Raw genomic sequence first — 17,066 nt, 5'->3', positions numbered from 1 at the left:
ACTTACTTAATGGAGTGAATCCTACTTTTCTTTTTCTTAATCTGGTTTATAGGGTTGTGGTGAGTATCAATTTTGTCGAAAGCTTTTTCTGCATCTTTGAGATGAGCTTGTGGTTTCTGCGCTTTATTCTATTTGTAAGGTCTGTTATATGAATTGATTTTCGTATGTTGAAGCAATCTTGCATTCATGACATCAGTTCCACCTGGTGCTGATGTACAATCCTTTTTATATGTTGCTGAATTCAGTTTGCTAGTGTCTGTTGAGGATTTTTGCATAGCTATTCTTAAGGAATACTTTGAATTATTCTTTACTTATGATGTTTTTGGTTTTTGTATCGGGGGGTAATACTGGCCTCCTACCATGATTTGGGAATTCTATTTTTTTTGAAGATTTTGTGAATGATTGTTAATTCTTTAAATATTTGGTAAAATTCACCAGTGAAGACATATGGTCCTGGACTTTTTTCATTGGAAGTTTTCTTTTTTAAAGATTTTATTTTTAAATAACCTCTATATCCAATGTGGGGCTCAAACTCACAAACCCCTAGATCAAGAGATCCATGCTCTACTGACTGAGCCAGTCAGGTGACCCATCATTGGAAGATTTTTAATGAGTTATTTACTAACTGAGTCTCTACCTATTATAGACCTATTCAGATTTTCTATTTCTTCTTGAGCCGGTTATGGTAGTTTGTGGCATTCTACCAAGTTTCCGTTTCGCCTGTATAATCTAATTTGTTGGCTTTTTTTTTTTTTTTTTTTTTTTGGTAGTATGCTCTTAAACTCCTTTTTCTTTCCATAAGATTATTGGTAATGTCCTCTATTTTATATCTGATTTTAGTAACTTGAGTCTTCCCTTTCTTTATTATGGTTAGTCCAACTAAAGATTTGTCAATTTTATTTTATTTATTTATTTTTTAAGATTTTATTCATCTAAGAGAGAGAGAGAGCGCACGCACAAGTTGGAGGGAGAAACAGGGAAGAGAGGGAGAAGCAGACACCCTGCTGAGCCTGGAGCCTGATGGGCAGGTCTATCCCAGGACCTGGAGATCATGACTTGAGCCCAAGGCAGACACTTAACTGTCTGAGCCAACTGGGAGACCAAGATTTGTAAATTTGATTAATCTTAGCGCCAATTTTTGGCTTTGCTTATTTTGCTATTTTTCTATGCTTTGTTTCATTTATTTCTACTATAATCTCTTTTCTTCTGCTTAGGATTTAATTTGCATTTCCTTTTTTAGTTTCTTAAGGTAGACAGGTTATTGATTTGACGTCTTGTTTTTTAACATGGGCACTTGCAGCTATAAATTTTCCTCTAAGCATGTTAGCAGCATCCCATAAATTTTGGTATGTTGTGACATTGTTTTTTGTTTTCATTAAGGTGATTTCAAATTTCTCTTGTGATTTATTTTTGGATCCATTGGTTGTTTAGGAGTGTGTTACTTAATTTCCACAAATTTGGGAATTTCTCAAATTTTCTTCTGTTATTGATTTCTAATTTCATTGTAGGATGGTCAGAAAACCTTGACTTTATATGTCATTATGACTTTAATGTGACTTTCTGTCACCTTGTGAGTTTAATAATTTTAAATTTATTGAGATTTGTGGTCTGTCCCTGGAGAATGTTCTACGTGCACTCAAATAGAATGTGCATTTTGCTGTTGTTGGGAGGAGTGTTCTGTAGATGTCTGTTTTGTCTAATTTTAGAATGTTGTTCAAGTCTTCTGTTTCCATGTTTATCTTCTGTCTACTTGTTCTACCAGATTGAAGGTAGGATATTTGAATCTCCAACTGTTATTGTTGAACTATTTCTTCCTCCAGTTTTTGCTTCCTAGATTTTGGGGGGTATTTGGGATTTTGCATCTGTTTACAATTTTATAAATTCCCAGTGGATTGGCCTTTTTGTCATTCTAAAATGCCTTTGTCTCTAGTAAAAATTTTTGTCTTGAAGTTTATTTCGTCTGATATTAGGATAGCCATTCCTATCTCTTTTGGTGATTGCATGGCATATCTTTTTCCATACTTTTATTTCCAACCTATTTGTGTCTTTGAATCTGAAGTGCGTCTTTTGTGGACATCATATAGGTGGATCATGTTGTTTTATTTATAATGCCAATCTCTGTCTTTTGATTGGGATGTTTGTTCTGTTTAGATTTAATGTAATTCCTCATCAAGGAGGACTTACGTCTTCCAGTTTGCTATGTGTTTTCTGTATGTTCCTCTACTCTCTTCCATTGACTATCTTCTTCTGTGTTAAATAAATGTTTTCCGGCAACCTTTTAAAATCCCTTTTGTTTTATTTTCTTTTTGTATTTTTTTGTTATTTTCTTAGTGGTTACCCTGTGAATTATAATTAACATCTTAATTTATAACCATCTATTTTGGCTTAATACCAACTGGATTTCATTTGTATATAAAATTTTGCTGCTTTATAGCCCACTCCATGTCCTGTCCTTTGCACAGCTATTACCATACAAATTACACTGTATGTTCCTCAACACAGATATATAATTACTGGTGAATGCTTTGTGTCTTCTAAATCAGATAGAAGAAAAAAAGTTACAGAAAACACAAACAATACATTTATACCATTTTTTATGTTTACCCATGTCATGGACTTGACAAATGTTCTTTATTTTTTCATGTGGATTCAGAACTGTCCTTTCATTTCATTCACTGTTCCTTATTGGATAGGCCTAGTGACTAGAGTCTTACTCTCTCAGTTTTTGTTTAACTGGAAATGCCTTAATTTTTTCTTCATTTCTGAAGGATGACTTTGCTGCTTATAGAATTCCTTACTGATTTTCTTCAGTGCTTTGAATATATCATCTCACTCCCTTCTGACTTACATAGTTTATCACGAGAAACTCTTCCACTCTTTGGAGGAAGATGTGATTAGTTGCTTTTTTCTGGCTTCTTTCAAAATTTTTTCTTTGGTTTTCAGGAGTTTGATTATGATGTATTTGGGTGTTGCTTGCTGTGAGTTTATCTTACTTGTAGTTCATCAAACTTAGATGTAAGAGGTAAGAATGTACGTTTTTCATCACATTTGGGGAGTTTTTGAAAATTATTTAATCAATTATTCTTTTTGGCCCTTTTTCTCTTTCCTTCTTTCTGAGATTCTCACTATACTTACATTGGAATGATTGATGGTGTCTCACAGATCTCTGTGACTCTGTTTATTTTCTTCACACTTTTTCCCCTATTTTCTTCAGACTGGATAATCTGAATTGACTTATCTTCAAGTTTGTTGATTATTTCTTCTGCCCCTCTAGTGGAATTTTCATTTCAGCTATTATTCTTTTCAAGTTCAGAATTTCTATTTTTTTCCTTCTTCTTATACTCTCTGTCACTTTACTGATATTCTTGGTGAGACATCATTCTCATACTTGCCTTAGTTCTTTGACTATGATTTCCTTTAGTTCTCTGAACATAGTTTAAGCAGTTGATTTAAAGTATTGGTTAGGTAAGTCCAACATCTGGGTTTCCTCAGTGATAGTTTCTACTGGCTGGCTTTTTTCCTCATGCCTGGGCCATATGTTCTTGCTTCTTTGCATGTTTTGTACTTTTCTATTGAAAACTGAGTATTTAAAATAATATTATGTAGCAACTCGGGAAATTAGATTCTTCCTCCTCCCCAGGGTCTGGTATTATTTTGTGCTGTTGCTGTTGGGTTTTTAGTGTCTTTCTTTAACTAATTCTGTAAAGTCTGTATTCTTTGTCATATGTGGTCCCTGAAGTCTCTGTTTGACTAGCTTTGTGTGAAGCTAATGGACAGAAATGTCTTTAGCTGCCTGGAGCTAATAAGTCTCAGTCTTTGCTGATGGGCTTTGTGCGTATGTTGGGCATGTCTTCAGTTCTGCCTTAGTCTTCACCCCCTGCTTACAGGAGCCCCAAGGTCACCCTGAAGACAAATATCAAGTGGAATGACAGCTTTGAAAAATACAAATGCAAGCTATTAATACATTTGCAGCATGGTATCTGCTATTGTTCTCATACCAGATTGTTTGTTCTTTGTAAGCACAGGCCTTTTCTGACTTATAAACAGCTAATTCCTATGCCTTAGACCACATAACTGTTGCCATGGGCTCATGTTGAAAAAAAACAAAGAATAAAGTAAAAGAGCTTTGAACTTTGGAAGAATCTGTGCTTTCATAAGGGAAAAAAATAAAAAAGCTTCCCAAAAGCAGAGAGAGTCTTGGGCAGTATTGCTCAAAAGAGATTCAAGGACTGCTTGTCTCAGAATTACTTGGGATGTTTGTTAAAGTTCAGCTTCCTGGCCCCACTCCAGATCTTTTGATTTAGAATATCTTTGGGTGGGTCCATCCAGGAATCTACATTTTTAACTAGCTCCCCATTGATTCTTGATGTACACTACTGTGTGAGAAACTCTTTAGGGAAGATGATCCTATAGGTGCCTGCACTTCAGAGATGGGCTCATAATCCATTGAATAGTAGTTTCCCCCTCTAAAAAAATCACTTTATTTCTATAGTTCATCAAACCCCATCAACTAGAGGTTTATTTGCATCTATGAGGTGTTTGTTTTGTTTCATTTTTTTGTTTTGTTTTGTTTTGTTTTTTTTGTTGTTGTTTTTAAGCTGCTGTCAGGGTTATCATAGGACTCAGGCTGAATCATGGGACTCAGAAGACTTCAGGGGAAAAATAAACTCATATTTATTTATGCAATTAAAGCCTGGGTTGGAAGGGAGGGTGGAAGAAGGTACCACATAAAGCAATGGGTATTGCCCATTTCAAAATTTTGCACCTAGGACTGGTCATGCAACCAGAAAAGATAGAGTTCTTTTTCTTTCTCTTCTCTACTTTTATTTTTATTTTTTCCCCCTCTCTACCTTTAATATTACTCTTTCTCTTGGGGACCAGAATTTAGGTCAGTAAAATTTGTGTTAAGGGAATACATCAGCTGCCCTGGTGTTAAAGATCCTGTTGAAGGTTCTCTGGTCACTGAATCACCACCTAAACCACCAATAGGAGGATTGTTTTCATGGAATTATGTCTTCTGGTTTCCAAATAACACACTTCTTAATGATCTTTTTGATGCTTCCCATTTGAGAGTTTGAGATTGGATCAAGTTCAGGCTCATGTAACTTATCTGGGTTAACTTAAAATTTTAAATTGATTTCCCCCAACTATCTGTATACTTTTGGGCCATTTCTCCTTGTGGAGTTTTGTGTTTAGTTAACACAAATTCAGTATTGAAAAACACTTAGGAGAGTTTAGATCCTTATCAATTTTAACACATTGTGAAGAGTGAAGCATGATTTAAAAAATCATGTCATGTTTTAGGTGTTCATTGCTCCAACTTGCCCGTGTTACTGTGTGTCATCAAGAGATTCCTATCCCTTCCCCCATTCAACCCAGTTTAGGGACACATTACTCTGCCGTAGGTCTCCAGAATGGTGTTACAAATGCCCAGACTAGTAAATCCCATTTCTTATTTCCTTCAAGGTATTGCACAGAGATGCACGGCTATCAAGTACCACTTTTCTCAGCCAATCCGCTTACGAAACATTCCTTTCAATTTAACCAAGACAATTCAGCAAGATGAATGGCACCTGCTTCGTGAGTATTTCTGGGGAAGGGTCAGAGAGGAAATGGTGTCTTTCTGAACAAACAGTATTCCCACTAGCCCTCTCAGGTTTGAACCAAAAGATGTTGTGCTGAGCATTTGTGGGCCTATGGGCCAAATCCAACTTGGTCAGAGACTCTGAGAGTCATTTCACTACGCTCCACAACTTGTTTACAGATGGAATGTCTGAAAATCATGCCTGAGGCTTTGTGAGACAGGGCGGTGTGTGTTTCTGCCCTGGTGGCATCTGTATACAAATGGCCTCCGTACATGAATGGCCTCCTGCATCTTTTCTTTACCAGGTCATCTGGCACGGGGACCTGTTCTGCCACTAGTCTTGGTAAACCAAGGAGATTGTACCTTAGGTACTTTCAGTTTTGTTTTGTTGATACAATATTCATTTTAGCCACCATATCTACCTCAGGCCTTGGTATTTCTGCTAAAATATCTTTATGAGTGTATGTTGCAATTTCCTTAGAGGATGTCTGTCATCAGAGGATATCTCGACAATGGGAACCACTCTTTTCCACAGTCAGGAAATTGTGAAAATCTAGTAAGGATCATGCAGTGTAACACTAATGGGGGCTGATATTTACCTGAAAATTGCTGATTCATGCTGCCTGGTGATAGGTGACTCAGGAAAGCAAAAAAACTAGACCCTAGTCAGAGGTTGACGTCATTTTCCAATGAAATAAACAGTAAGAACTTTGGGGATCTTGTTTGGTGACCGAAACCACTGCAGAAAACCAAGCAGAATCTCATTTTGTGAGGCAATACCTGCAGATCCAAACATTGTTTTGAATCTCAAACATGGACTAGGAAGTTCTTAGGACACTGGTTTAGCCGTCGTCTCACGCTATACATATTAGTATTGGCAAATTTAGGACTTGGAAAGTCATTGTCTGAAATGTGGCTTATTTCTTAATGGTACGACTTCCTGAAAATTCTTTCTTGTTGGCTGATCTTTTCTAGGATTTCTTGGCAGATTTAAGCTAGAGTTTTGTCTAAGTGTTCTTACACCTGAATTTTTTATGAGTGTGTTTGGAGTTCTTTGTCTTAATCAACAGTCCTGAAAGCCCTGTAGTCACTGGTTTTAAGACCAGTGAAAAAAGATCAATGTAGGAGCTTGAGAAAGAACCTCACCTCTTTACTCGAGGAGTTTGTGGTTTGCTGTTGCCCAGCAAGGCAGTATTTGAGTGTTCTCTCAATCTTTTTTAAGGTTCAGAAAGATACTTTTTTGAGGACAGAAAGACACTTTCAGCATTTGCCTGCATAGCTCTTTCTAAGATTGTCACATTTGTGGATGTGTACCAGGTTTCCCAGATAAACTTAATACGCCTGGTACTAATGCAAATCCCTTGTAGATTATATCTGAACCTCGCGCCTTTTAAAGGTTGTAGACAATAGAACTACTACTTAAACCACAGGGAATTTAGGAAATTGAGACAACAATGGCTGACCTATGACGACATTTCCCTGTTCAGATATGGATGTCACAAAATGACTTATTCCCTTAAAATTAAACTCAGCCCCTTTAAATGATCACCGCCCTTGGCCCGAGGTGTCTACACTTCCTCTTCTAGGCAACTGGCTTTCATTTAGATGCTCTGAGCTGGAAATAAAGAAATCCCTTTGAAAGAAAGGAATGGTCCATATGGGCCCAGAGCTGTTGACTGGCCTCTGGGACAGACCATCTATGCTTGAGATCTACTGTTTTAAGAAGGATCACAGACGTTTAGATAACTCAATTTTTAAATTTTTAAAAACTCATTTTTTTTTTTTTTTTTATTTTTAAAGATTTTTATTTATTTATTTGACAGAGAGAAATCACAAGTAGATGGAGAGGCAGACAGAGAGAGAGAGGGAAGCAGGCTCTCCGCTGAGCAGAGAGCCCGATGCGGGACTCGATCCCAGGACTCTGAGATCATGACCTGAGCCGAAGGCAGCGGCTTAACCCACTGAGCCACCCAGGCGCCCAAAACTCATTTTTTAAAATGAGTTTTTAAACTCATTTTTAAAACTCAATTTGTTCCCCAAAGAAAAGGAAGGAAGGAAATAGAAGAAGAAAAAGAGCAGAGGTTGGGCAATCAGAGTGCTGCTTTAGGACAACGAGCACAGCGAAAATATATTTGGGTCCATGTCATCGATCCGTGTCTTGGTTTTGCATCGGAGGTGGGGGAGGGGCTGGGCTTCTGTCCTAAGGATCACGATTGTGTCTTTATGACAAAGACAAATAAAATAATTGGCACCTGTGGTGCTCAGGTAAAACCCTATTTCCCAGCAGCATAGCTTGTAGGCGCTTTCTCCAAAGCCAAGCTAAGCGTAGCCCCGCAGCGGTGGTAAGCTGCATTCCCGTTGCTCTTTTAACGAAAGTGGAGATATTTCGCTCTCTGTTTCCTAAGTAACTGCTATCTATGAGCCAGGTTTACTCGGGCATTGTTCTCTGCTCTGCTGTCTGCGTGGTGCAGACGTCTCCGTGCACGCAGGGAAGGTAGACTCTGACCCCATCTATCTTCTGGTGGAAAACTTGGGGAGAGACATCCCTAAACCACCCCAAGCCTGCAGACCCCAAGACTGCCCGTGCCACTGACTAGTGTTTGCAATGTTCGCAAAGCTCTTCATTCTCTAGTTTTCAATAACTCTGTTCTTTCTGCTTCCCATTCTGAATGTCTATACCTCGAGAGTAGACCTGAGAAGAATCACGGCTGGCTTCCTGGGCATGGCGGTGGCCGTCCTGCTCTGCGGCTGCATCGTGGCCACGGTCAGTTTCTTCTGGGAGGAAAGCTTGACCCAACACGTGGCCGGACTCCTTTTCCTCATGACAGGTACGCTGAACACCTCAGACTCCTCTCTGGGCAGAAGGGAAGGCTGCTCTGCCTGTGGCCAGCTTTGCTCTGCTAATTTTGTTTGCCCCTGTGAGAAAAGCAGCCAGGGGTCATTGGGTTTGGTGGGTGATAGAGAATGTAAAGAAAACAACAGTGGTCCTAATGCAGACCTCGTTTCTGCAGCCCAGCCCTAGCCCTGGCCTGGACTCTTGGGGAGCATGGGCCATTGTTTATCAGGAGCGTGCCCGGGGAGACAGTGATCCGCAAAACCACCCCCCTGAGCTGAAAGCCAACTCCAAGTACTTCTCTTAGTGATGGTGTCTTTGGGATCATTTTTACACACAAAACATTCATTCATTTCACTTCACAGATAGTTTCTGAGGACTCAGTATGTACCAGGCACTACTTTAAGTACTAGAGACGCGATGAATAAGGGAGACAAAATCCTTCTCCATTTTCATCTAGAGGAGAAGGAGACAATAAGGTGTGATGGTAATAAAAGCTGTGAGGAAAACAAACAAGGTGGAGTAGGGGGCTCAGGGGACACCTTGCTGAGGTGGTGATTTCCAGGCTGAATTAGGAAAAGCGTCCGGCTTTTGGGAGTGCGCTTAGGGGGTGAGCCAAGCCCTAGGGGCAGGGATGCCAAGCCCTAGAGACAGGGATAGTTGGTGTGTTTTGAGCCACAGAAAGAAGACCAACCAATGTGGCCAGAGAGCAGGGAGATGCAGACAGTGGTTTGAATTTCAATCTAAGCGTAATAATGGAAGCCACCAGTTTTTGTTTTTTTTTTTTAAAGATTTTATTTATTTGACAGAGATCACAAGTAGGCAGAGAGGCAGGTAGAGGGAGAGGAAGGGAAGCAGGCTCCCCGCTGAGCAGAGAGCCCGACGCAGGGCTCGATCCCAGAACCCTGAGATCATGACCTGAGCCAAAGGCAAAGGCTTTAACCCACTGAGCCACCCAGGCGCCCCCCACTTTTTTTTTTTTTTAAGATTTATTTATTTTTTTGAGAGACAGAGAGAGAGAGAGAAAATGAGCTGTGGGGGAGGGGCAGAGGGACAAGCTGACTACCTGCTGACATGGGGTTTGATCTCAGGACCTTGAGATCTTAAACTGAGCCAAAGTCAGACATTTAGCCCACTGAGCACCCAGGCACCCCAACCACTGGGAGGTTTTAAGCAGAAGAGAGACTTGATCTTAAAGCAGGGGATTGGAAGGAGGATGGTGTGTGGAGACGCGTCTGTGGTCTTTTCGATTAGCAAGTGAAGGAGTCAGGAGCTGAGCTGACAGCTAATACTAAAGGTGGTGACAGGGAAGAAATCTTTCCTTTTGCTCCTTCACAAAGGTAAAAATTAACGTATTAGTGGTTAGTGAATGTCAAATGCACAGTTTCACTCAGTATCAGAGCTAATATGACTGTGGATATGCAGCCATTTTGAACAAGCCTACTTCTGCTTCTCTGGAGTTCAGTTTTCAAGTGGCCATGGCTGGGTTTGCCAGCGCGACTCACTTAATGGCCCCTCACGCACGCCCGCATTAACAGGAGGCAGCTGTACCTGACTCTCATTGGCTGACGCCATTTTCTGTCTGCCAGTCTTTCAGGGTTGACAGGTAGGTAGCGCTTTGCCTTCTGGTCAGCCAGTCTGAGGCCTGAGGAACCCAAGTCACAGGCAGAGACCCTTCCTTCTGATGGCCACGGGTCCCTTTCTCTCCCTGTGAGTAACATGGGTCACTGTTGTAAACACGCAGACAGAGCATTCTGAAATCATATGGCCCTCGTAGAGTCTGAGCAGAAAACCGACTTAAGCTTTCCAGAATTTGGTGAATACGCTAAGACTGTAGCACGGGGAGGCCAAGATTCTAGTTCCTGACGTTTTGGAGGAGGATTTGAACCCTGAGACCAGCCACCGGATGCCTCATTTAAAACCCAAATGACTGAAAAAATGGGTCAGGGTAGCAAAGAAGCAGAGAGAGAGACTGTTTCTGCCCAGAAGATTCCTTTAAGCCTCTGCTGGGCCATAAGAGTCATTAAAAATCTTGTCCATCTTCTTCCCCTTTTTATTAGTTGAGTCCCCCATTTTCCTTACTCGTGTCAAAGGACTGACTTCAGGTTCACTCTCCCCCAACCCTGGAGAGGCTCACATCACGGCCCCTTGTCAGGAAAAATGAGGGGGGCTACAGACAAGAAAGCCTTAGTGATGGTTTAAAAACATACTTTAATATGGATAATGCATAAATAATTTAGAATGCTCTTAGATATAAAACAATTATTAGCAAGGAACTAAATCACTGGGCCATAAAAGCCAGGGGTAGTGAGAGCTCCCGTGAAGGTCGTGGGCCGGTCTGGTTTTAGATGAACGGAGGGTGGTTGTTGAACATGGAGTGGACACGGAGGAGAGCTAGCCGCCAGGTGGCCAGCTGCCAGCTCCACCTTTCCCTGCTCAGCCCTCGTTTCTGATCCACACATGGACTGTAACTCCGGGCCATACTGGCTCAGGCATCCTCAGAATTTATCATCAAAACCCCTGTGCAACTGGTTAACAAAAACAAGACAAACAAAACAATAGCCACAATAACAAAAATCCCACAACCACCAACCCCCCCCAAAACCCCCCAAAACCCAAACTTATCAACTTGGCATTTGATGACCTGTCCTAAGGGACTAACAGACACAAACTAACGTTCTTTTGCTTTCTTTGCTTTGGTTGGCCAAGCAACATTTTTGGAATAAAGGGGAAAATCCTCTTGTAGTTCCCACCACCTGAAAAATTGGGTGATTTAAATATTTTTTCTTATTCTGAATCAAATCTCACTGTTGACTTTGCCTCATTAAAAAAAAAAGAAGGGGCACCTGGGGGGCTCAGTGGGTTAAAGCCTCTGCTTTTGGCTCAGGTCATGATCCCAGGGTCCTGGAATCAAGTCCCGCATCGGGCTCTCTGCTCAGCAGGGGGCCTGTTTCCTCCTCTCTCTCTCTCTCTGCCTGCCTCTCTGCCTACTTGTGTTCTCTATCTGTCAAATAAATAAATAAAATCTTAAAAAAAGAAAAAAAGAAGTTCACAACCATCATCCCATTAAAGAACTTAGTTTTCTGGGCTTCCATTTACTCTCCCACCATAAGCTTGTTACGCTGTTCTACTCAGTGGTTTTCAATAATGTTGGAGAGCTGCAGGCCCTTGCCGTGGGCGGATCTGCTATGTCGTGCTCATCTGTTCCCTTACTGTTGGGCTTAGAGAGGTTTGTTTTTTTTTTTGCGGTTTCAAATACTGCCTTTACCTTTCCTTTGCAAACGCCGGATAACGACATGAATCCATTGCCCGAGATAAATTAGCTGGAGGCTGTTCACGTGCAGTAGCTGCAGAGGTGAGCAGCAAAGGGTTAAAAGAATTGATTTTAATTAAGCAGAAGTGTCTTCAGCAGCCCTTGTCAGCATCTCTCCCACAGATTTCTGATGCTAAACTTAGCTGCTTCTAATGTGCTGGCATCTCCATTCTCCGCCTGAACTTATTAGCCAAGCCTTCAATGAGGAGCGTCAGTGATGTGACAGTTTGAGATGTTAAAATGGAAACTTTGAAACAGTCTTCCTCCTTCTGCCTTATTGCTTGCAGACAGTTCTTGGTTACCCACATGTGGGCCAGCAGTGCTAGTGTTTGCCCCCTTCCTTTCCCCTGGAGCCTCACAAAGGGCCTTCCATAGACTTCATATCCCCTAGGGGAACCAGAGGTGGCCCTTGGACTTCGTGACCTCTGAGATCACACACACACACACACACACACACACACACACACGATATAGAAGAGGTACAGGCAGAGGACTGAGAGGGTAAGACACTTGCAGCTCATCTGCTCTTGGCCTGTGAAAGCATTTGCCATCAACATTTGATGACGGATTGTGTTAGATTGCCATGGTGCTATAAGCCAAATGATTAGAATTTTAGTTATGTATACAAAGATTTGAAAGTGTTTATTTATTCAATGTAAGCATTTTAAAGTATAATGTTTATGTGGCTGTTGCTCTTGTTTTATTATCTTTTAAAACACTGGGAATCTCAAAAATTAGTTACAGCTTTGGCCTCCCTTCACAGGGGCCTCACTCTCCACTGGATCCATTCCCCTGCCCAGGCAGGGCTGTCCATTGAGTACTGTGACAGCAGACAGAAAGGTAACAGGGCCCAGGCTGCCCAAGAAAGCTCAGCGACAGTCAACAACCATGGTCGGTTATCCCTTCTTTTGCTTCAACACATTACCAAAAAAAAAACCAAAAAACAAAAAACAAAACAAAACAAAAACTCAAAACCAAAAAACCAAAAAGAAAGAAAAAAAAAAACCTAAAAAACCAAAAGCCACTATAGTAGATATATAGAATTATCTAGGTTATCCATTGGTTATGACCTAAAACCACAGAACCTTAGTGCCTGAGTTGAAACACTGGGAGCCAGATGTGTTTTGGAATTCAGGATTTTCAAGTTTTATTTTAGAAAGGTAAATATGGTGCATAGATCTTATATTATCTAACACCCTCAGCACGGTCTAAAATCAAATGCATTAACATTTCTGCAGCAAAACATATGAATATTCACACGAAGCAGGATCAATAAGGACTATAAATAGCCTCATGTCACACCAGGTCAGGGTTTGCATTAAATAAGATTGCTGAGATCTTTCAGGGAAAGATGGGATTTTCTTTTTTTTTTTTTTTTGATTTAGTAATTGTGCATTGTGGATCTTCTATTTTACTTCTTAAAGTGTTGTCTGTTTCTTGCGCATTCATTTAGGAAAGACAACTTGGGAATGGCTTTTTGAGCAATCTGTGTGAGAGTAGCATGAGGCATTTTTGCTGGAAGAGCAAAGAGACCAGGATGATGGGCAGGCCATCGTTTGAAGGACTGGAAAAAAAAAAAAAAATCAATGTTTATGCCTTTGGGTGTTGTAGTTGTGTTATTTATCAAGCAGGCTAACTGGGATGAAGCAGCTCCCACTCCTTTCACACTGTTAAGCACATCAAAGGAGGATGGTCAGAAGAAGGGGCCCAGTTACCCTAATTACAGCTTGCCAGCTGGCCACAGGCACCTCGAGGAGTTCAGGGAAGGAAATTGGGTTGATGATCTGGGATGGTTGCATAAATTTACTTCCATTCTGATCCGAAAAAATCCCTTCCAACCCTGTAATTCTGCAACATCCTTGTATCTTCTAATTAAGAATATTGGTGGAAAGCTTTTTAATGCATTATAAGAAAAGTAGTTGCATCCCGGGCTTTTCAGAACCAGTAACTCTTCACTCTTGAAGATGCTACGGGCAATAACCATAACCCAGCCTGGGATTCAAGCTGGGCTCAAGAGTATCCGTCCTGGTTGCAAGGGACTGCAGGAGACTCCTGGCTGGTCAGGGAGTGAGCAGAAGGGAAGGAGAGCCTAGGAGAAGAATGGAGGAGAGATGACCTCTCTCCTCATGGGTCTTCATGAAGGACCATTAGATACTGAACTTTTTGAGTGCAGGGGTGGTACCTTATTTATCTTTTTGTACCCCCGCTGCATACCTTGCATGAACTGGATTGCTATGGACAAACGTGTGGCATTATCTGCGCTAACTTGCCCCCTGGGTAAGTCTTACAGGGGTAACTTGGGATGCCCCAGTCCTGAGGTCGGTAGAACTCAATGTGTTATAGAACTCCGTTTTGTTTGGCTGGTTTTGTTGACTCCCTGTGCTCAGCACTATTAGGATCCACGTGGAACTTTAGTCCAAGGGGTGTCTCTTACCTTGCCCCGAGATGCATGCTGGGAAGTGGACTGGAAACAGCACCTGGGGTTCCTGATCACATCCACATCAAACCAATCACAGCTGTGATCAACGAGGACTCATTAAACCACCTCTAAGATGATCAGACCCAGGGTGGGATGTAGTAGATGCTTGATAACTAATTGCAGAATCACTGATTAACATATAAAAATAGTAAAGTCTTGCTAAGACCCATAAAAGAAATAGAAATATACTTCATACATTGATTGCACACGCATAGGATGTTATGGGTTGAGTCGTGTCCCTCCTCAAATCCCTAGGCTTGAAGTTTAAACCCTCAGTACCTCACAATGTGACTGTCTTTGGAGACAGGGTCTTTAAAGAGGTGATTAAGGTACAATAAGATCATTAGGGTGGGCCCTAATCCTATAAAATGACCAGTGTCCTTACAAGAAGAGTCCATTTGGACACAGTTACAGAGGGAAGACATTAGAAAGAGAAGTAGAAGACCACCATCTACAAGCCAAGGAGAAAGGCCTTGGAAGAAACCAGCCCTGCCAGTAGCTTGATCTCAGACTTCTTGCCTCCAGAACTGTGAGAAAATTTCTGTTGTTTCAGCCACCTAAGGTTCTGATGCTTAGTGACGGCAGCCTAAGCAAGCACAGGAGCACTGGGAGATGTGCATATGGAGCTAAAATAGAATTTAGCAGTATATTAAAAAAAATTTTCTTTTTTTAATAAAAAAAAAAAAAAAAGGAGGTTGCCTGGGTGGCTCAGTTGGTTAAGCATCTGCCTTTGGCTCAGGTCATAATCCCAGGGTCCTGGGATCAAGTCCCACATTGGGCTACCTGCTCAGTAGGGAATCTGCTTCTCCATCTCCTCTGCCTCTCTGTCTCTCATGAATAAATAAATAATCTTAAAAGTGAGAGAGAGAATTCCTCAGTATCAGCATAAGAATCCAGCTACAACAAAGATGCTCTCTTCATTTAAGTTACACTTGGTATCTTTGAAGTGAGGATGTTTCTCCCCCCTTTTTAAAATATCTTGAGTGGGGTAGGCCTCTTTTACAAAATCTTGTTGGGCAAGTTGGAAACAAAGCTTTCTCTCCCCTCAGTATGTTTTCTAGTAATAATCAGAAACACGCCTGCCCATCCCACAAATAACAGCCACGCTGTCGCTCTGTGTGCCGACTCTGAGATGTGAGGGTCTAACACACAGGAACTCTTGCGTATGCTTTTTGGTGACTCCTTGCTTTCCTCTTTCTCAGAACTACTTCAAAAGCGTCTTGGAAGAATTAAAAACGTCACCAAAGGGCACCCCCATGACACAGTCTGTGGGAAGGGGGCGGGCGGATGGGGACGTGTTTGTGGGCTCATGGTAACCCTCCCCAACCTGAAGCATAGTGCATAAAGACAACAGAAAATAAGGCAGGTTTTTGTCAAGATTTGACAAGTACCCTCTTCCAAAAAGAATTTAAGTGGCACAGACATGCATATATATCACCGTAAAATAAATAGAGAGAAGTGATACAAGTAAGAAAAAGGAGCAATCAGGTTTGTGAGGCAAGATGGCTCTAAGGTGAGGTCAGTAGCAAAAAGCATGACATGAAGTGCCCAACTCTTGCTCACGGTGGGCTGCTGATTAGCTTTAGGGAGTTTCAGCAGCTCCATCAGAGACAGAAGTTTCTATCAGTCACATCAAACGAGGTGTCCATGAGGTACACAGATGGAAGGCAAAATCATTCGTGACACCGAGGGCAGAGAAAATCATCCTTTTGGTTAAGTCCTCAGGTTAGCTGATTTCTTATAATCTTTTTCTATTCTGTGTGAACTGGTGGTGTTCTGCTGAAATTCATTTCACCAAAAACACCTTTGTGGAGCTGGAAGGGGAAAGGTCTAACAAAATTAATGTTTAGTATAAAATCAAAGGGAGCATGTATAGTATATACACAGCTTTCTTCTTCTTTTTGGTGGAGTTTGGGTGGGGGAATGTTCTTGCTCCATGCCTTATTTTGGAATAACAGAATCACAGGAATTTGACACAGTAAGGGTTTTCAGTAACCAAGTCCCCCAATTTTCCCCCACCGAGTGAAGAAACTAAGACTCAGGTTAGGTAATTTCAGGGTCACACAATGATTAGGAGCAGATCTGGGAACCAAAATACACATTTCCTGCCTCTCAGCTTAGTGCATTTGGACATCAAAGGATGCTTAAAATCTTAGTTTGAACTCAAGTTTTCAGAGGTCATTAAAACTACATTACTCGTAAAAAGCCTTGCTTTTAGGCATTCAGCTCTGTGCAGACAGTTGAATGCAAAACAGAGTTGTTTTCCTGTGATTGGGTCATTGTTCTATTATTATATTTTACCTGTTGATACTCTAGAGATCAATTTTTTCTAACTGCCTTATTGTTCTATTACCAGCATTTCTTAGAAAGACCTTATTATATATAAACATTTTCTTTGTTATGGTGCCAATGAAAACATTGATGTAAATGTAGGAACATTTGCTTTTCACAAGGTTTGAAAAAAGCAGAAGAGTATTATTTTTTGATGAGTCCATTCCTTTATGAAAGAATTATTTCCATCATGATCTTTGGAGAACTTAAAGTGATACATTTGCCATAATAATCTAGAGCAGGAAGTCACAAGATAAGATTTTTATCCTTTTTGGGAAAATAGAATCCCTTTAGATTTTAAAGACAGAATCAGACAAAGGGTAGGAAATATCAAATTATTGCAGATCGAGTGTCCTTTTAATTCGAAACATTTCTTTTCTGAACGCACATTTGGGAAAGGGTTCAAGCAATGTGCCTTTATGTAATTTGAGAGCAAGCAGAATTCTGACACTTAAAAATGGCATTAAGGTCATTTTTATTTCCTCCCAATTGCTGCCTTCTCTGAGTTTGCTTTTCTGTTAGTGTT

General features: G+C 40.9%; 1 protein-coding gene across 3 annotated transcripts in view; it reads left to right on the top strand.

Annotated features, from left to right (window-relative positions):
* Positions 1–17,066, top strand: part of TMEM178A (transmembrane protein 178A) — a 56,299-nt gene that overhangs the window by 29,923 nt on the left and 9,310 nt on the right. For all 3 annotated transcript variants that reach the window (XM_059188512.1, XM_059188511.1, XM_059188513.1), the window contains exons 2-3: positions 5,467–5,580; positions 8,275–8,412. In XM_059188512.1, coding sequence (XP_059044495.1) covers positions 5,467–5,580; positions 8,275–8,412 — 252 coding nt within the window. The remainder of the gene's footprint in view (positions 1–5,466; positions 5,581–8,274; positions 8,413–17,066) is intronic.

The sequence above is a fragment of the Mustela lutreola genome, chromosome 9 (assembly GCF_030435805.1).
Source record: "Mustela lutreola isolate mMusLut2 chromosome 9, mMusLut2.pri, whole genome shotgun sequence".
In the NCBI taxonomy this organism is placed as follows: Eukaryota; Metazoa; Chordata; class Mammalia; order Carnivora; family Mustelidae; genus Mustela; species Mustela lutreola.
This window is presented reverse-complemented; position numbering and strand designations above follow the sequence as displayed.